The sequence below is a fragment of the Emydura macquarii genome, unplaced genomic scaffold (assembly GCF_026122565.2).
Source record: "Emydura macquarii macquarii isolate MOO-44397 ecotype Brisbane River unplaced genomic scaffold, CSIRO-AGI_Emac_v2 contig_1790, whole genome shotgun sequence".
NCBI lineage: Eukaryota > Metazoa > Chordata > Testudines > Chelidae > Emydura > Emydura macquarii.
The window spans coordinates 2176728-2196342 of record NW_027131927.1 but is presented as its reverse complement, the minus strand read 5'-3'; the positions used below and the strand labels follow the sequence as shown (position 1 = coordinate 2196342).

The following is a 19615-nucleotide window of genomic DNA, read 5'->3' as shown; positions in this document are numbered from 1 at the left end:
CCGTATTAAAAAGCCAGGAGCGCCTTTCAGCTGGGGGTGGGGGGAGCGGCGGGGTGTGATCAGGGAGTTAGTCTGTGCCTCCCCCCTCTGCAGAGCCTCCCCCACGGGACCAATTGTTCCCTGCACGCCTGAGAGTCACGGCTTGAGCTCCACCAGGGCTCAGAGAGAGAGAGAGAGAGTGTGTGTGCGCGCCTTACACAGCACCTTGCACAATGGGGCCCTGTGTGCATGTGCTCCCCCCTCCGCCCCCCCGCTTCCCTCTCCCCAGCTCTGCCACGGCCCCTCACTCCCGACCCACAGTCCCTGCTAGCCCAGCCCGGTCTCTCGCCCAGGCAGAACCCGTCACTCACACTCCGTGGTGTGGGGGGCTGGTTCCTCCGGTGCGTCCGTGCAGCACCTGGCGCACTGCGACCTCGCCCCGACCACGCCGCGCAGACAAGCAGGGCTTGACCCGACCCAGCGCCATCATCAGCCACCGCCAGCTACAGCCAAGCCATGGCATCGCATGGCACGAGTCCTGCAGGCCTCAGCCCAGTTCTCTGGGTAGGGGCGGGGGGCAGGTAGGGTCCCACCCATTGCCCCCCAGAAACCTGCCCCCTACTGGCTGCCCGGGGCCATGGCTGAATGGGCCAGAGAAATTTAACCCCCCCTTTGCCATCTAGAGAGTCGGGAAGGCCGCCCCCCCCCAGCCCGGACCCGCTCGCATGCAGGAAGCAGACGTGTGTGTGGTTAAAACACACTTTATTTGACAAATGCACACGGCCATCTTCTCATCACACCAGCTTTTCTTTTTTTCTTTTTTCCCCCCCTTGAGGCCCATGGGGGGTGCTGGGAGCCTGCCCCCTTCCCCCCTCCCCGCTCACAGCCCCAGCACGGCCACCACGTGTCCCAGCCCCTCCTGCCGAAGTGAGTCCAAGAGTAACAGGTTTAGAAACAACCCTCCCCATTTCACTGCCCCCCCCCCCAGCTGAGAGAAGGACCCATGGCTTCCTCTCCCCTGGGCCCCCACCCTAGCAGGGAGAGGGGGAATCGCCGCTCACAGGCAGGGGCCGGGGGATGCATCAGTGGTCCCCAAGCAGCCGGGTGAGGTAGTCAGAGCGGGCGATGGCCGGGCTGGTGCTGGCCCCGAGTTTCTGGGGGTGCGAGTATTTCAGGAAGACGGCCCGGAGGTTGGAGGCGCCAGCCCGGAGCGCGGCCTTGGCCATGGAGTGATGCACCGCGCCGAGCTCCTCTTCACTGCAAAGGGGGAGGGGGCAGGGTGTTACATGGCATGGGGGGCAGACCCACAGGGAGCCCGGGGCAAGGAGAACCACCCCCACCCTGCTGCCCTGGGGGGGAGGGGCATGTCTCTGGGGCCCACCCACAGGCCAGCCAGTGGGATCAAGTCCCCTGGAGGGCAGTGCCCCCTGCTGGCTGCATTTCAGGGGGGGGGCCGCCCCTGCCCCCCACGCGGGTCCCCCACCGCGGCGGAGAGAAGCAGGTCGCCTACCTGTATAAGCAGAGTTGCATAGAGCCCTCCGGTCCAGCGGCCGAGTCCCCGACGTCTGCCTCCTGGAGCACCCGCTGTGCCAGGCACAGGGCCGCCGCGGCCAGCTGGGCTGGCTCGAACTTCACACAGTCAGCCTCCATCAGAGACAGCTCCATGAAGTACATGGCCAGGTGATGGACCTGGGGGGGGGGTGCGCACATGGGTCAGGAACCTCCACAGCACCCCAGCCACCTGGATACCCAGCGCCCACCCCACCCACCCTCCAGAGCCAGGGAGAGAACCCAGGAGTCCGGGCTCCCAGCCCCCTCCCGCTCCAACCACTAGGCCCCACTCCCCTCCAGAGCCGGGGAGAGACCCCAGCAGCCCCCGGTGCTCACCTCTCCTGCGCAGCGGCCCAGCGCCACCAGCAGCTGCAGCAGGTGCACGGGGTTGGTGTAGTGCAGCTCGAAGTTGAGGCGCGACAGCACCTTGCGCTCCATGCGCAGCAGCTCCCGGCGACTGAACGAGTCCTCGGTCATGAAGCACAGCTCGGCTGGCTGCAAGGGAACCGCAGGGCTGGGCCCAGGGGGGACTCCCCACCCCGCAGCCCAGCAGGGGAACCCTGCCACCCCCATCACTCCCTTCCCAGACCCCTAACGCTGCCCTCCTCTCCCCCGCGGTCTCAAAGGCTCCTCTGAGGCTCCTGCAGCACCCCTCTAGAGAGACAACAGAACCCAGGAGTCCTGGCCCCAGCCCCCTGCTCTGACCACTGGATCCCTCACAGAGCTCCCAGGTGTCCTCCTCACAGAGCTGGGAGAGAACCCACAGAGCTGGGAGAGAACCCCCCCCCCCTCACTTAATCCCTAGACCCTACTGCCTTCCCAGAGCCAGGTAGAGGACCCAAGCATCCGGGCGCCCACCCCACCTCGGGGAAAGTGCACTCCTCCACTTTGCAGGCCACGAAGAGGCAGGTGACGCCCAGCAGCTGCAGGGCCGGGACTCGCACTCGTGCCACCTTCATGTAGGCGTTCATCAGGTACACGGCCAGGTAGAGCGTGTCGTCCGCCAGACTCAAGTATTCCTGGGGGTGGGGGGCATGGTCACCTGGGCAACAGTCACCAGGGCAACCAGAGATGGGGGGGGGGAGAGGGAGATGGGGGGAGGGGAACCAAACGCTCTCACTGCATCCTGGGGGAGAGGGAATTATTGCCTCTGTTTTATAAAGGGGGAAACTGAGGCACCCCAGGGCAGGGGAGAGACCTGCCAAGCCATCTGCAGCAGGGCCAGGAGTAGAACCCAGGAGTCCCAGGCTGCCCTTCCCCCTCTGGGGAAAACCCAATCCAACCCCTTCGTTGCCCTGCCCGGATCAGCCTGTCCTGACAGTTCACCTAGCCGGGGGGGCTTCATCCCCAGGGGTCCTGCCAGGGTTGGGGGGCACGTGGCTGGGGGGGGTCTCGCTGCTGTGGGGATGGGGCAGTGGGGGGCAGACGCAAGAGGCGGGGTGGCCGGTGGGGGGAGGGGGTCACCGATACCTACGTGCACCTGCACGAGCCAGTCGACTATGAGTGCCCGCATCTCGGCCGTCACGGCACGCGGCACGTCCCAGCTCTGGAAGATGTAGCTGGATTGTTTCTTCTGGGGACAGGAGAGAAACGTGGGGACGGGGCAGCGGCTGGGTCCGGGGGCGGGAAGGGACAAGCCATGGAACTGGGCCAGAACCAGGGATCGGACCCAGGAGTCCTGGCTCCCAGCCCCCCACCCCTCCTGCCCCGCTCTAGCCCCTAGACCCCACTCCCCTCCCAGAACCACGGGCAGGACCCAGGACCCAGCCAGGGCCTTTAGGATGCTCCTGCCTGGGCTGGGTCCCCATTTCTCATCATGGGGGCATTCAGGGGGGCTGGTCTTGACCTGTCCAACCCCCCAAAAAAGCTGCTCCCCCCAGCTTCCCCTCCCAGGGATACCAGCCATGGGGCAGCTGGGGAGCCAGTGTCACGTGACTAAACGCCACCCATGACCTTTAACTGGCCATGCTGTCCTGCGAAGGTGAGGGTGCCCAGGGGCCCCCCCTCACCATCATGCTGGTGAAGATGTCCCAGGCGTACTCCTGCTCCATGGCCATGTCCATGCTGACCAGCGCCCGGGTCAGCTCCTCGGCCAGCGCCTCAGGCACGTGGACCAGCGCCCGCCCCCCCCCGGGCTCTACCCCGTCGGGTTCTCCTGCGGGGAGAGAGAGCGTCACCAGCCACGCCCTCTGCACCCCCCAGCCGCACCTGGCCCCGGGCCCAGCGCAGCCCTGCAGCTACTCAGCCCCCAGCCACCTGCCATCGGGGGAGTCGTGGTCCCCGGGGCCCCGGCCTGGCTGCGGGGTTCCCCGCACGGCCCCTCCATCCCAGAGACGGGCGCATCGTGGGCTTCCCAGTTTCCGTCCCGGGCAGGGTGAGGGGGGTGAGGGGAGGCTGGTGCCGGAGGGTCACGCTCTGGGCCCACCCCCACTCACCGCCCCCTGGTGCAATCCCTCCGGCCAGGCCACGGACCCCGAATGGCACCCCCACCTCTTTGCAAGGCGGGGTTCGTGGGCACCCTGGGGCCAACAGCTGCTGCTTTCTCCACCCGGCTTCCTGGCGGCTTCTTCTGGAGAAGAGAGAGAAGGGAGGGGGTGAGTAGCCGGCACCTGCGCCCCAGCCCTCCCCCCGCACGGCCAGCATCCTCTGAGCACTGGGGGCGTCCTGGCCAACGCCCCTCGTCACCCACCCAGGACCGAGGCTCCGGGACTCTGTCGGGATTCACGCTCCCCTCCCCCCACCGCCAGCACAGCCAAGACCTCGACATCCACCCCCTAGAAAACCTGCCTCTGTCCCCTTGTTTCCCCCCGTGAGCCCCACTTCCCAGAAGTTTGGGGGGGCAGGGAGTCTGCAAACAGCAGGTGCGGAGGCATGAAGCCGATATGCATTTTCAGCCCCCCCTTCAAAGCACAGGGCAATTGACCTGCCCGCCCCTGCCCCCCAGCCTCTGTGAGAAAGAGGGACGCGGCCCCCCATCAGACCCCTCAGTGATGGGCTGGCCCAACTGGGGGCCTTCGTAGACACTTCCTCGACACCCCACCCAGATCAGGGCCCGCATTGCGCCGGGGGCGCTGTCTGCACAGGCAGAGGAAGGCTCCCCCTCCCCATGGGACCAGTGGGGAAACTGAGGCCCAGGGGCAGAGGAAGCATCAGCAGCAGACCTGGGAGCCGAACTCACCTTCCTGGCCCCCTTGTCCCCGCCGGGGCCCTTGTTCTTGCTTCTCAGCGGCTCCCGTTTCTCTTCCTGCAGCTGATGAGAGACCCGGGGGTCAGGGGGTTGGGGGTGGGACCCCATCTCAGGAGAGGGGGGAGATTCCTGGACCTCCCAGCACCCCTAGGGGGCGCCATGAGCTGTCTCCTGCCTGGCCCGACTTGGCTGGGTCCCGATCCCCCAGGCACCAGCACCGGGGGAACGGCAGGCTCAGGACGCCTGGGTTCCAGCCCCAGCCTTTCTGGGGGATGCTGGAAGGGAGCTTGGTATGGGCACAGGATGCTCCCCCCTCCCCAGCACGGGCTCGGGACCCAGGCATCCGGGCCCAGAAACCGTGAAATAGGCAAGGAGGAGTGGGCCTCGCTTTCCGTGGGGAAAAGGGGGCTGGGCCCGGAGCCGAGCCTGACTCACGGGGGGAGAGAGGGGGCCACGCAGGGAGACCCCCTCCCCCATGCACCAGCCCCCACAACCTGCAGGGACCCCGGGGGGAGGGGGTTGTCTCCATCCCAGCACAGGGGGAGGGGCGGGGCCCAGCCTAAGCAAACTTGGCTTCCCCATGGAGCCCTCCCCCCCCCCGACCACAGCATCCAGCTAGAGGGCCCTCCCGGGGCTGTTCCTGGTAACAAGGGAGCCCCGGCTGGAGTTTAGGTCCATTAGCGGCTGGATCTGAGCCCCCCCAGGGCCTTTGCCGCCCGGGCCCCACCCCAGCCCCCTACCACTTTCTGGTGGGGGGGCCAGCCCCTCAGCTCGTGGTACGGGGCTGGTTTGCCCAGCGCAGCCCACATCGTCCTGCCCCGAGGGAGGTAGCTGGGGGGCGGGGTGGGGAGGGGGGGAAGCGGGGTAAAGGCAGCAGCTGAGGGTGGGGGCCCTGGCCTGGGGCCCTGCTAATTAATGCTTCGTTAGGGGGCAGGTGGAGGCCCCCGCGCACTATTGGTGCGTCTCTGCCCCGCTTAGCGCCCAGCCATTGGCTCGGCTGGGAATTCCCCCCCCCCTCGCTGATGGGAGGGGGTGCGCCATGCGGGAGGGGTCCGTTCCCACGGGCTGAGTTTGTTCACCCAGCCCCAGGGGTGGCCACGAGGTCCCAGGAAATGCCCCCGCCCCAGGCCGCGCATCCCGGGACAGCCGGGGGGGGGGGGGGAGCGGTGCAGCTGGGGGCGATTCTCCCCTTGACGGCCCTCATCAAAGCCCCGGGCACTTCCCAGCCTGAAGGATGGGAAACCCATGAATAAAATGGGGGGAGGGAATGCAAGTCGGGAGTGGGGGGCACCGGCAAAGCTGGGGGCACCTGGGCTAGCAAGGAGTGAGGGGCACTAGCAGAGGGGGGGCAGGGCTGGGCTAGCAGGGGGCTGTGGGTCAGGAGTGAGGGGCACTAGCAGAGTGGGGGGGCAGGGCTGGGCTAGCAGGGGGCGGTGGGTCAGGAGTGAGGGGCAGAAATCCGTGAGAACAGTATTAGTAGGAAGGAGGTTTGTTCTGATTCTTGGGTTCCTCTGGGAGCAGCATGTGCATGTAATTGGCATGTTGTGTCGCTATGGGCACATCCCCATCCCCATGAAGCACCATCACCCCCAGCTGCAGCCAGCCCTGCTGTCCCAGGCGGCTTCCCGCTGCACAACCGTCACAGCAGGTGCCCAGCGTCCACAGCCAGCACAGTGAAGGTGTGAAGGGTGGCACTGGTGGTGCAGGGACTAATGGGGAGCCTGGAGGGATGGGCTGAGACTCAGGGGAGCTGGGCTCTGTTCCCACCTCTGCCACAAACTTCCTGGATGGCCTTGGGCAAGTCCCTGCAGCTCCCTAGGCCTCAGTTTCCCCATCTGTAAAATGGGCATAATGATCCTCCCTTTGTCTCTTTAGACTGAGCTCTCAAAGCCAGGACCTCTCATGCGCTGGTCTGGGCAGTGCCCTTGGTTGGGGGGTGTGCAGCACCTGGCACGACGGGGCTCTGGTCTTTGGCAGGGGCTCCAGCTGATGCTCTAGTGTGCCTACATTCACTGCCTCGTGCCGCTCCCTGCCTGCACACTTGTCACCTGCTGGGGCGTGTGTGGGGGGGGTGTCTCTGATGCCCCATCAATCAAGCATCTGTTGGGAGGTGTCGGTGCTGAGACCCAGCAAGACGCCCAAGGATGTGTTTCTATGGAGATTCTGTCTCAGCCTAGCCCAGCCCCAGGGGGCCTTGTCCCACACTGTCAGGGCAGCACCGAGGGCAAGGGAGGCGCAGCTCAACCTCCCGCTGCTTCTGCGCCACCCCAGGCAGGGGCGTTCAAGCCAATTCCAACCAGGGAGTCCCTGCGGCCCCTCTAAATCACTCCTGCAGGATCCTTCCTAACAGCTGTGTGGTGTTGCTGTTGAATAGGTGCAGTGTTCCACCCCAGAGACAGCTGCATTCCTTGAGGTGATATCTTGTGTGTATTTGGTTTGTGAAGGGGATCGGGTCCCGTTGGGTGAGCAGCCTGGAGAAGGGGCTGAAAGGGCCCCACTGCAGACCCCAGCGGCAATGGGGAGAAGAAACATCTTCGAGCAAGGAGCAGAAGGGGTGGGACCACCCCTCTCGGAGCATCTGGGATTGGCCTGTCCCCCAGGATACGGGGGGCTTGGGGATGGGGGGCTGGAGCGAGGGAAATGCCTCTGGTCCAACCATGGTGCTTGTGGGGGGGGGGGGGGGGGGGGGGCACCCTGGGGGAAAACAAGATAATCCAAGACTTTCCAAAAAACATTTTATTGCTTGTACCGTACAAATTCGAGGGAGTAGGTGAGCGCGGCTTGGACAGATTCACAGAAATGAAACACTCCAGTAATCTCACCTTGCAGGTACTAGAAAAAGGAAGCTATAATATTGATAATTCACAAAACCTTATTTTACAGCGTGAATCAAATCTCACAGTACCAGCATCAGGACATCGCGTCTGTGTTTAAACAAAGTTTCAAAATCCAGCTTTGTAGAAATTCTTCCAATTCTCCCCCCAGAGCATCCCCCTCGCTTGGGAAAAGCCACTCAGATGTGTCAGTAATTTTAAGTAAATGCACCTCAACTGTCACACCAACAAGAAACCCCCTCCCTGCCCCCATCCCAAGAATGTGAAAGGAGTAAAAGTTAGACCTGGGCCACTGAACTCTCCTGGCATGTGCCAACCAGCGGCAGTTTTCACACACACCTACACACACACTACACTCAAAAGGTTGTTAGTGAGGTTGTCTTGGAGCACGAAGGGGGAGAATTGTAACAACCAAAAGCCTCTACCACTGTACAGACATGCCAGAGATCCCAGCGTCGCAGCTAAACCATGTCTGCGTTGGAAGGGTCGATGGGGGCTGCTCATTCAGCTCCTCCGAGGTGTGTGTGTGTGTGGGGGGGGATATCTTCGCCTCCAAAGCCAAAGCTCCCCCTGCCACGTGACAAAGCTCACACGTCCAGCTGGTTGCTCAAAGCTGATCCAGCGCAGAGCCGGAGAAGCACTTTCGATGGGAACCGTGTCCTGCTGAGTGAAGCTGGGACAGCTGACTGAGGCCAGTCTAGATAGGGGGAAGCCCTTTATTTCTTGATGCTTGGGGAGCACCTCCACACCCTCAAGAGCACAGGGTGCTGGATCAGCAGCACTACGCAGTAACGCCCAGGGGAGGGAAGGACTCGGGGGCCCAGCACCTGAGCCGGGTGAATCAACGTGAAATTCCAGCAACACTCAACAAGCGAAAGGCCAAGAGAACGTTAAGGCTCTACGGCGTAGCGAGAAAGCTGCTTCTGAACAAAGCCAAAGCACCGTGCCCAGGGGAAGCCTGCGATCCAGCTGGAGTCAGGCAAACCGGGGCAGCCAGAAGTGTTTTAAATGAAAGCTTTGCTGGGTTCCCACCTGGCTCCCTGACAAATGCAGCGTGAAATATACAGGCCAAGCAACAAAGCACTTTAACAGTATTGACAAATGCTTCTCCCCGCAGCTCAGCACTTGGTCACGCAGCCATGCCCGACCAGGAGCAGCAGGCAGCGGTTTATATGCACTCGGCCCGGAACTGGCCCCGGCAGAAAATACTGTCATCGATGCAGTTGTATCAGAACTGCTCCCAGGAAGCTATATTCAGAACGAAGCCAGGAGGTTCTAAGCTGCCAGTTTAATTCTGCAGAGGTTCAGAACCGTCTCTCTCCAGAGAGGAAGCGATCATCCCCCGTAAAGAGGAGGACTTGCCCATGGGCATGACGCTGAGATCAGGGGGCCCAGACGTAAGGTGCAGGGAGGCTCAGAGATGTGTCTGTTCACAAGACAAGAGCAGGGCTTGTGGTTAAAGGCACCGGACTGGGAGATGGGAATTTCCTTCCCAGTTTTGTCACCCTGGGAGAGTTCCTGCATCTCTGACCTCAGGTCCCCAGAAGTGCAATGGGGATAACCCTTCTGCCTGCGTCTGCTGGGACCGAGCATCCAGCCCGGCGGGGGCCCCGCTTTTGGTCGGGACTCCAGGCACTATTGGAACACGCAACAATGGCCCTAGCTAAATCTCTCCGCAAGTCCAGCTGCTCCCAGGAGCAAGCCTTATCGTAGTGGGGAGATGACCTTCTCTCCCGGCAGGGTGCTGGGCAGCACCTCCCTGGGGTCACCCTGGGGGCCCAGGTGCACAGAAGTTCCAGGATAAACTCCAGCTACCGGTCTGCAGCGAGCCAACGGTGCCAGCCTGTGGGTCCCACGCCAGAGCCCTGGGCTGCAATAGGGATGCAGCGCAGCTGGAGACAAAGAACACTGCTGCCATGCCGCGGAGACTCTCCAACGTGCTCGGAACGAGGGGCTGGCCTGCCGAGAAACTCCAATGCCCGAGGGGCAGGGGAAGCCTGCCTCATCCAACTGGGCCAGCGGGGATTGCCAACCTCCTGCCCCTCCACGCCCGTTGCTCTTGGGGCTGAGGCTGCATGAGGCTTTGCAGGTGTGAAATTCAACCCCACTAACTGTGTGAGAGCAAAGCTGGAGCCGTCAGTTCCCGGGCGCTCAGAGAGCTGTCTCCGGGATAGATGGTTTAAGGGGAAGTTGCAGTGGGGTGGGGGTGCTGGTGCTTGAACCCTGGGGATCCCCCCTCACTCAGTAGCTCCAGATCCTGCAGCACACAGGGCATCCCAGCCTGGGCTCAGCCCTCCAGTTGGGTCTGTGGCTCACAGATGCAGCCGCCTGCTTCCCCGCTCCCAAGAGTGCATCCTGTGGGCGTTCCAGGGGTGGCAGCCGCATGGTGGCAAGTCCTTCTCCTGAACTGCAGCAATGCTCAACAGCTGGCTCTGGCATTGGGAAGAGGCTGTCGCCCTCCCTGAGAAATTCAGAGACTTCTGGCGGCTCTTCTCACTGCCTGTGTTTGAGAGAAGCGGCTGGAGATGAGGGAAACGACCAGGACCCACACCAGCGCTGGGCTCTGATGCGGATACAGGCAGCAGAAATACTCCAGAGATTAAAAATTAGGAGCTGGCAAGTATGCCATAAAACGCGCCCCAAAAATGATCTGGCAATCCCGAATCTTAAGACATTGCATAGCAGTAAGAGCTAAGCTGAGTCGCTGGGGCGTCTATACTGAGTGCCCCTTTCCCCTCCCGCCAATCATACATAATTGGCTATTTGCCAAACACTAGGCCACACGGTGTCCTGGGTGTCAGCCGCTGAACAGCACGTCCATCGCCTGCGACGGAACCGCATCACCGCGAACGAAGCCCCGAATGAACGGCTAACCGGCTGGATGCCGTGCGTTAGGGGCATGAGGCGCGCTGCCCTAAGCAAAAACCTTGGTGAAACAGACCCCGCCTGCAAGGGACAGAGCTCGGCTGTGCTAGGTTTTCAGATCAGATCAAATCAACGTCGATACCAGAGTGGGTAAGAATATCCCAGTAAAACGCATCTTGCTGAAACACCGGGAAAGCCCCTGCGTGGGACACGTTCCCTGTCTGAGCAGCTGCAGGGACACCCAGAGGCTGGGTCCCCGCTGCCACGCATCCTGTAGTTGCTTCACCCGCACAATGCGGGGGTGACCTGCCACCCAGGCGGAACGGCAGATTCCCGAGCCAGCGCGGCTCTGCTGTCGGCGGCTGCGCCAGGAGCAGGGCAATGGGGCTGGCTTGTTGCCACAGGGCTAGGGGCTTCCACGGCAAGAAAAGCCCTTTGCAATTTAGAGCCCAACACGTATTATGGCTGAGGCACTGGACCAGTGAGACACGCTGGCAGGAAAAGGCGGCTGTTTGTCCCCCTGCCCCTGAAAGATCCGAGGGCTTTCAGAGCATCTGAGTTTGACACGGGACATCTTGAAGTGCTGCCAGGGGAAGACCCAGGGAAGAAAGCGTCCAACTGTCACGCAGCAGACGTGACTCCTAACTTTCTCTCCGCTGCCCAACGCACTCCATGCGGCCACTGGCGCTGGGTGGGACGGGGCGGGGCAGGACAGCGGTCCCCACCCCTGGGCACCAGCGTCAGTGACCGCGCAGGGAATTGGACCTTCGGACGTTTGCCTGAGCCAAAGGATGCTGTGAGACAGTGTTATCCCAACGCCCGGGGAGCTGCGCTGGGCAGCAGAGGGCTCTCAGGAACGGCTCCACTGCGGCGGAAGGTGTTTTTGGCAGAAGCGCTGCAGTACGTGTTCATTAGCTGCCCGGTCGTGCCATATAAAACCCTGCTGCATGCTGGGCACGCGCTGGCTGCAGCACTGAGCGCACCGACTCCTGGCTTTAAGGCAGTTTTGAAGAAAAACCATTATTGCTTTTGCAGCCCTGTGCGTCGTACACAGGCGCTACTGTGCGACAGGCAGCCCCCCGGCGAGACTGGGGGAGAGGGCGTGGAAACCCCGCCCTTCCCGGCACATCACTTCTCTGTGGAAAGAGCAAGCTTCGTCCTTAGTGCTAGTGTGGCTACGGGAGGCAGCTGTGTGAAGTGTGAACCTGCTGACGGTGGCCAAGCGTCTCAAAGCACCCACCAGATGGTCTCTTCTCCCCCTCCCTACCTCCTGCCCACCGAGATTCACAAGTCTCTGGTTTTCAGGGTCTCCGTTGGTTCCCCTTTCAGATCAGGAAGGGCTGTAAAGATTTTACAGGCAGAAGAGAAAACATGAACCGTGAATCTAACCCTGGGGCCAGTGAGTCGGCGTTCCTCGCTGCAACGGACACGAGCGAACGTAGCAATAAAGTAAACAGCAGCCTTCCAGGCGGAGAGCCAACCCGCCATGCTCTGGACCTGCTCAGAGGGTTTAATATCTGCGTCCCCACAGAGACTCCAAACGGAGCGTTATGTCACCTCCACTCAGGTTTCCTCTCTGGAACAAGGGAAAGCTCTGGACAGGACGGGCGGTATTCCTTGTGAGCCAGTTTAGATTTCCCAGGATTCCTCTCCACAAAACTCTCCCCTGGTCTTTTTTTTTTTTGTGGAAGTTCTGGCTAGGTGGCATCCCGGCCGGCGGGGCATGACGGGTGCTTGGACGTTACGAGAGAGGAAGGCTGAGAGAGGGGCTCTCTTGTGGGGCGGCGTTTCTTTAAAAGCTGTAAGCACTTCTAGGAGTTTAAAAAAAATAATCAAAGCAACCCCATGCTACTGAACGAGCCGCGGCTCGGCGCTGGTGAGAGTCATGGAGCAAGAGCACTTCCTTTCAGTATGGTTCAGAGCGAGGACCTGGTGTCTCCCCGCCGGTGGGGTGATGCCAAACTGGCTGAGTTTCAAACAGCTGGGGCTACTCCCCTGCAGCCTCCAGGGGGGGGGCCGGGATAGCGTGTGACCAGACTGCTGGAGAGAAATCCAAGGAACAAAACCAACAAGTTCTCCCGTCCTCTGAGCCCACGTCTCTGTCTGCCACGGCCTATTCTCGGATGCTGGCGGAGTAGGAGAACTGTGGGAAGTGCGTCCTCTGATCGGCCTCCAGGGAGTCCATGCTGTCATCTGCAGCCAGAGAGAGGAGTGGTTTATGGGGAAGGGGTGTCTCCAAAGGACCACGAGGAGTTGAGACCCCCAGAGCCCAGGTGCCCTTCAACAGGACTCATGCTTCTAAACCCCTTAGGTGCTTTTGCAAATCACCTCCAGAGAGCCCTTCCAACCTGGAGATGCTCAGAAGTTAAGACTCACAGAGCTGGAAGGGACCTCAGGAGGTCATCTAGTCCAACCCCCTGCTCAAAGCAGGACTAACCCCAGCTAAATCATCCTAGCCAAGGTTTTGTCAAGCCTCAGCTTAAAAACCTCTAAAGATGGAGATTCCACCACCTCCCTAGGTAACCTATTCCAGTGCTTCACCACCCTCCTAGTGAAAAACTTTTTCCTAATATTCAACCTAGACCTCACCCACTGCAACTGAGTTGGGACACGTGGTTATTGCCATCTTTTCCCCCACTGGGCAAGGGGCTGGGCTGGGCTGGAACTGGGGAGGTCTCAATTCCCAGCTCCCTGGGTAAACCACTGCAGGCCTCTGTGCTGAGTTCCCAGGCTACCCTGGGGACCTTTCCCTTCTCCCCCCATGTATCCAGGCTGGGAGCTCTCTGGGACCAGGACTGGCTCTTGCTGCGTGTCTGCACAGCACCCGGCAATCTAAGGCCTCTGACCTGGTCTGCGCTTTGAGAGCTATCGTAACACACGCATCATCAAACCTCGCATCTTGGACTGGCCCACTTCCAACCTACGTCCCTCCGTGAATCTTAAACCCTCAGAGCAGAGCCCTGTGCAAAACCCCTGATCCCAGTCATGCAGCAAGGGAGGGCAGCGCTGGCGTTCCCACTACAAGCATGAGGAAACGGAGGCACAGTGCTGTGCAATGAGGCAGTGGTTAGCACTCAGGAATCCTGGCACCTGATCCTGTGTTTAGGCCGCTAGCCCAGCCAGGTTTCCCCTGCTTTCTCTGCTAGGTGGGGAGGGTTGGGGGTGTCTCTCACATCTGTGAAGCTTCCTCCATAAAGGACATTTCCATTTCAGCCTCTCCTCAGAGCCAAGCAGCAAACCCAGAGAAGTGCAAGGTCTGGGCCTGTCTCAGCCCCTGAGCAGCCAGCCATACTCACAACGGTCCGGCGGCGTGATGGTGATGGACTGCGCAGTGAACTCGTCGTCAAAGTATCTCGTGTCAATTTCTGATGTCACTTGGGGCTTGAACGGTGGGACGAGCTAAGGATCAAGAGACGCGGCGGTCGGTAACACTGAACTTGAGGTGGACAGGCTTCCACGTTCTCCAGTGCAACTGTACACCGGACCCTCTGCTGGGTCTGCGCCTGCCCCTGGGACAATCCCTTCTGCTGCACAAGCATGGTCACATCCTAGGGCCCGTCTACACATCAACTCACGCCACTTCAGTTAAACTGCTGCACGCCCCCAGGGGGACGTTCGGCTATCCACTAAAGAGCAGCTTCTCTGAAACCTGTTCCTAGTCGGCCTAAATTAAACCAAACTAAACCACTCAATCTAAAACCGGCACAGGGGAAACAGGTGCTGACACAGCTCGACCCTCTCCTCCCCAAGGGTCTGCAAACCAACCCCCACAGCGCTGAACGGAGGCGTGAGAAGCAGCGACACCGACCAGCCGAGGCCCTCATCCCACCCTGCTGCGGGGATGCATCGCCCAGAGAACGCTGGGGACTGTAAGCTCTTGGGCCAGGCCTGTCTCTTCATGCCCAGCCCAGCCCAGCGCCATTCCTGTACAAACCGCTCTATTGGACTGTCCAAGCTGTACTGAACTCTACCACCAACATATGGCAAACAGCACGTCGGCCTCTGACGATCCCGCCAGGGTCAGCAGAGAGGGCTCACTTTTCTTTGGTGATTTTGATGTGACAGTTCCAGAGGGGTAGCCGTGTTAGTCTGGATTAGTCTTGTTGTTTTTGATGTGACAGGGTCACTTTAAAGCACAGGGGTCTCACAATTCAAACCAAAGCCGCTGTGCTGGGATCAGACAGAGGATCATCACGGAGATTTTAAATGCAGAAAACCGAGAGCCAGGATTTCACGTCCTGTAACAGGAGTCGTTTATAACCCCTTCTCTCCCTGCACATGGGATACAGTGATGTGCTGTGATGATCAGGTGTTAGCAAAAGGTGGTTTTTGCACAGCCTCACCCATGCACTTAGCAGCAGCGTGCTGTTCTGGGACGTCTACAGTTAAGTGGCTCGGGGCTGAGAAAAAACCCAGCACCTCCACAGCATGGAGGGCTTCCTCCTCCTACCTTTTTCTGAACCACGTCTTGCCAGTTGATTGCCGTGAAGAATCGATGCTCCATCACCTCCTTGGCGTCATTTGGCCCTCCCCCTAGCCTGTGGACACAGAGGCACCGTTACTGCCCGCCCATCACTCCGGGGCCTCGTCTAGCACCAGTTTAAAGGTGCGATTTTAAATCCATTTAGTCAGATGGTGCCAAAGGTCAAGGAGACCCTGGGGTGTATGCAGAATCCTGGCTTATGTCAATCAGCACCAGCTTCAAGCTTACCCCAAAAACCAGTGCACCTGCCCAGGGTCTCCTGCCTGGCACCGGCTGAACTTCTGTGTATAGATTCATAGACTCCAAGGCCAGAGGGGACCATTGTGATCATCTGCTCTGATCTCTGGATAACACCAGCCAGAGAAGTGCCCCAAAATCATTCCTAGAGAAGGCTCAGGAAATGTTAATCTAGGTTCCCCTGGGCAGGAGTCAGGATATTTTGCATCTGGTCCACACCTGCCAGTGGGATCTCTCAGGGCTTTGCCAAGCCTTGACCGTCTCCCAAGCAAATACAGAGAGACCTGCCCCGGGAGAGCAGCCACCCCTGAGTGGAAGGTCACAGCTGAGAACACTTGAGGCAGCGCCAGAGACCCGCTCGGGCACAGTGAGTCCCTGCGGAGCAGCTTCTCCAGGGGTTCAGGTGCCCAGCACCCAGGGGGCCAAAGACCACAGCCAAAGACTCCGGACGTGCCAAGGCACCCACCCACCTCTGCTTGGGGTCCTTCTTGAGCAGGCCGGCCAGCAGGGCTTTGGCCTCGGGGCTGAGGGTGCGGGGGAAACGGATCTCCTCCATGAGGATCAGCTCGAAGAGACGCTCGTGGTCCTGGTTATAGAAGGGGAGGCGGCCGCACATCATCTCGTACATGACGACGCCCAGCCCCCACCAGTCCACGGCCCGCCCGTAGTCGTTGTCCTCCAGCACCTGTGCGGGGAGAGTGGGAGGCCCCATGAGCCGGCGGAGAGGAGGCACAGCCGTGCCAGGCCCAGGCAGTGCCAGGCCTGAGGGAAAGGCTTCTGCCCGGCACCTGGTGCAGGCGCCCATTCCTCAGTCACCGCAGTCGCATCGGGCTGGGGCAGCAGGGAGTCCCTCCGAGTCCTGCCCTGCCCCGCTGCTTTCACAAGAGGCACTGCCCAACGGCTCAACTATCCCCTCAGTTGCCCACGAGCTCTTGGGGAAGGAGGGCTCCATGCTCCCGTCTCCCCAGGGCACAGATGAGGCAACAGGGAGGATATGCAGCAGCTTCTCTCAAGGTGACAGAGCTGGAAATAGAACCCAGGAGTCCTGGCTTCCATTCCCACCCCCACCCACCTGCTCTAGCCACCTCCTCTCCCAGAGCTGCGGATAGAACCCAGGAGTCCTGGCTCTCAGCGCCGCCCCCCCCGGCTTTAAATACACTAATCCGCCTAAGAACGGTCCCCTAATTAAAGCAGGTTTTAGGTTTATCAAGTACTTGGAATTCCTGGTTTCAAAATTAAAGCTCCAGGCCTTTAAAATAACCCCCAGGGAAAGACGTTTTCTTCATCAGTTTTGTTTCCATCTTGAACTGGAGAACAAGCTGCCCCACAAACAGCACGGCAGGGACCTTCCCGCCATGGCTGAGGAATTCTCAGCAGAATTTCTAAGGGATCACTGGCCTGAGGTCAGGGTGATGGTCCCAGCTGAGTGGGGCAGACAGTTTATTAGGTGCTTTTGACAGCCGCATTCAGCCACTACCACCAACCTCCTGTCACGCGCCGCTCCCAGCCAGGGAGCGAGGAAACAGCATCGTCACCCCTTATTCTACTGGCCTGGCAGTCAGGACTCCTGGGCCCTGCTCTCAGGCCCATCACTGGCTGGCTGGGCGAGTCACATCCCCTTACTGTCTCTCTCGCCCCCACCCGCAGTCAGGCTCAGAGACTGGGACGGTCTCACTTCACACACGCACCACGGTCTTGGGTCTAGGCCTTGAGTTGCCACCATAACACACCTAAGACTGAGGTTTCATTACCTCCGGGGCCAGGTACTCCGGCGTCCCACAGAAGGTTTTCATGGTGGCGCCGTCCGTGACGCCTTCCTTACAAAGCCCAAAGTCCGTGATCTTTATGTGGCCGTCTTTGTCCAGCATCAGGTTCTCAAGCTGAAAGGCAGAGAGAAAGCTAAATACGGACAACGGGGCGAGGGGGTCAGCACCACGGGTTAATTCCGCTGGCTCCTCCACGGAGCCGAGACCGTGCGCTCTGCAGGGCAGAGTGTCTAGCACAGCACGGGCCAGGGAAGCCGAGGGACCATTGCGGCGTAAAGATGCCACCCCCACCGGTAGGTATTGGTAATAATCAACCGCAAGTCGACAAATCATCAACACCAAAACAGTCATCAAGTCGGACGCGGTCTTTGAGGGGCACAAGTCTGCTTGTTTTCAGGAGTGGGCCAGAAACACAGCCGGTCATCACAGGGATACTGAAGGGCACATCATCCAGTAGTTTGGGCCCAAAATGTGGGTGTGGCTAAAAGAGGAGGTTTATAACCACCCGTCACGTGAATTGAACACTTGCCATGCCATGGTTCGGGGCTGGGTTGCCCCAGGGCCTGAGTGCTGGGAAGTGGAGCTGTTTGTGGCTAAGCCTCAGCCCTCAGAAGCAGGACAGGAGCTAATGGCTGGCTGGCGGCTCGTAGAACATGGGTTATTATAGGGGTGACGTTCCCTAGCCTGGGGGATACTGGAGGGTCAGACCAGAGGGTATCTCCTGGCCCTAGATTCTGAACTGGTGGGTCTCTGTATGGCGCCGAGGGAGGCAGCCCTGATTGTCTGTTCTCAGCAGAGCGGAGAAGCGCTGAACGAGCCAGGGCGACCCCGCTCCCTCTTGGCCGGCTGGGGCTCCTGCAGGGCGGGAGTGGGGGATGTCGCACTACAGCAGATCCTTCTGAGCCCAGACCGAGGCTTTTAATCTGGCCCTTGCCAGATGCCTTCCTGCAGGGACGAAACGCAGCAGCCAGAGCACGGTGCTGCTGAGACACGCCTGGCTGGCTGCGTCTTACTGTCTGAGCCAGGCGAAGTGGGAAAAAGGCACCCAGGAGCATAACATTCAATTTTAGCTTTTAAAATCAAAGAGCTTGGTTTGTAGAAGCTCTGAGCACGGACGCCAGCTGCAGCCCCGGACACTCAGTGCCTCCAGAAGTCAGGTGCTAACGATAATCCGGGTGGAATCGCTGTCTGTCCTGACGTTACCTTGATGTCTCTGTAGACCACGTCCCTGGAGTGCAGGTACTCCAGCGCCGACACTATCTCGGCACCATAGAAACGGGCCCGCTCCTCAGTGAACACGCGCTCTCTCGACAGGTGGAAAAACAGCTGGGGGAAAGGAAAACAGAGTGGGAGCCTGTCCGTAAGTGCCGAAAGAGCCAGCGCAGGGATAATCGCTCTTGCAGGCCCGAGCCAGCCGATAATGCCGTCCTGTGTGTTCTAAGCTCACCGCCCCTGAACATTCGGAGAACGGCACAGAGAACATACCACCCGGCCTGACAACTGCAGTGCAGAAAGATTCCCTCGAACCATCCACAAACTGCTGCCCTGAAGTCACTCTTAACAAGGGCAGCACAAACAACACTGGAAGACATCACAGCAGCAAGCTAGTGACTGACAGCCAGTCAGCTCTGCTAGTGTGACGTTACATGATTCACACCTGCTGCCCCATGGGAGGTGGGTAAGTATCCACACCCCAATGGATAGCTGGGAGAATGACATTCCTGCAGTCAGATGGCAAACGGGCGAGTGCAGGGCAAGGAACCCAGGAGTCCTGTAAGCCCATGGAACGCACCCTGCCTTGGCTTTGCCAGAACACACAGCAGTGGATTTTCCTGCATCCCTCTCTGCTGCGTCACAGCTCCTTACGGCAGGGCTAAAACACTGCTGCCAGGGGCAGGGGCTGGCACTTCCCTGCAGCACAAGCTGCGATAAGAACGGAGAACCCCCGAAGCCTCAACGTGAGGTGATGGAAGAGTTTAAATGGCATTCTCCGGGGGGGGGAGGGGGGAGGAGAGGTGTGTGTGTGTGTGTGTGTGTGTGTGTGTGTGTCTTTCACACCGCGCGCTAACGGTTCAGCTCCCCAAAGCTCTCCCCTTAATATTTCCAGCCTCAGCTGCCGATGTCTCCTCTCCCACAGGCCGTGCCTCTCACCCACCTGGGCCTGTTTTATTTTCACGGGGGGACTATTTAGCTCTACAGTGTTTAAGGCGCCAGCCTGTACCAAGAGCACATGCATCAAGCCGCGGCATCTGCCGGCCAAGACCCACCTCTCCTCCGTTGGCGTACTCCATCACGAAACACAGCCGGTCGTTGGTCTGAAAGGCGTATTTCAGGGCCTGAAACAGAGGGAGCCGTTGAGAAGAGGCAGACGATGGCTGCGCAGCTTTTGCATTCCCAGGGATCTCAAAAGGCACACGGTGCGGGGACTCTGGCTCCAGCGCTGCACAACGGCAAAGCCAGAATCCCAGCTGGGAGGCTCCTGGCTCCCAGTCCAGCACCAGGCTGAGCTCGCTGGCATGTTACAGCCTCTCAGCACGAGATCATGTCCTGCCCAGCGCATGGGGCCGACTGCAGGAGCTGAGCACCCAGCAAATTCATTTCCCAGTGGCCACTGTGCAGTCCTGGCTTGTGCTCCTTACTGAGCTCAGCTGCCTTTGAAGCGACAAGCGAGAGATGAAAGCTCTGCATCCAGACACCCAGGTCCTCGGGGGGG

At 60.3% G+C, this 19615-nt stretch overlaps 2 protein-coding genes across 5 annotated transcripts in view; both read right to left on the bottom strand.

Annotated features, from left to right (window-relative positions):
- Positions 1-724: 724 nt before the first annotated feature.
- Positions 725-5604, bottom strand: CCNP (cyclin P). Of its 3 annotated transcripts, none has more exons than XM_067557275.1 (9): positions 5458-5604; positions 4709-4780; positions 4021-4099; positions 3540-3685; positions 3005-3103; positions 2394-2549; positions 1867-2025; positions 1490-1668; positions 725-1236 (listed from the first exon to the last, which is right to left on the bottom strand). In XM_067557275.1, exons 1-9 carry the CDS (start codon positions 5524-5526, stop codon positions 1062-1064), a joined length of 1134 nt encoding a protein of 377 aa, XP_067413376.1. In that variant the 5' UTR covers positions 5527-5604; the 3' UTR covers positions 725-1061. The 3 variants fall into 3 exon arrangements, with proteins under 3 accessions (XP_067413376.1, XP_067413378.1, XP_067413379.1); XM_067557277.1 differs by having other exon boundaries at positions 4021-4096; XM_067557278.1 differs by lacking the exon at positions 2394-2549 and having other exon boundaries at positions 5458-5603.
- A 1611-nt stretch (positions 5605-7215) lies between these two features.
- AKT2 (AKT serine/threonine kinase 2) overlaps positions 7216-19615 on the bottom strand; it is a 38185-nt gene continuing 25785 nt past the window's right edge. For both annotated transcript variants that reach the window (XM_067556596.1, XM_067556597.1), the window contains exons 8-14: positions 19170-19238; positions 18106-18228; positions 16888-17016; positions 15607-15821; positions 14867-14954; positions 13713-13815; positions 7216-12609 (exon numbers count right to left, since the gene is read on the bottom strand). In XM_067556596.1, the coding sequence (XP_067412697.1) occupies positions 12530-12609; positions 13713-13815; positions 14867-14954; positions 15607-15821; positions 16888-17016; positions 18106-18228; positions 19170-19238 (807 nt within the window). In that variant the 3' untranslated portion in view covers positions 7216-12529. The remainder of the gene's footprint in view (positions 12610-13712; positions 13816-14866; positions 14955-15606; positions 15822-16887; positions 17017-18105; positions 18229-19169; positions 19239-19615) is intronic.

Excerpts from the sequence above, each read along its gene's own strand:
- CCNP (XM_067557275.1), bottom strand. The coding sequence starts at position 5,526 with ATGTGGGCTGCGCTGGGCAAACCAGCCCCGTACCACGAGCTGAGGGGC. Across the intron at positions 3,104-3,539 it reads ACATCTTCACCAGCATGATG|AAGAAACAATCCAGCTACAT; the intron begins GTGAGGGGGGGC and ends TCCTGTCCCCAG. Across the intron at positions 2,550-3,004 it reads ACTGGCTCGTGCAGGTGCAC|GAATACTTGAGTCTGGCGGA; the intron begins GTAGGTATCGGT and ends CCCCACCCCCAG.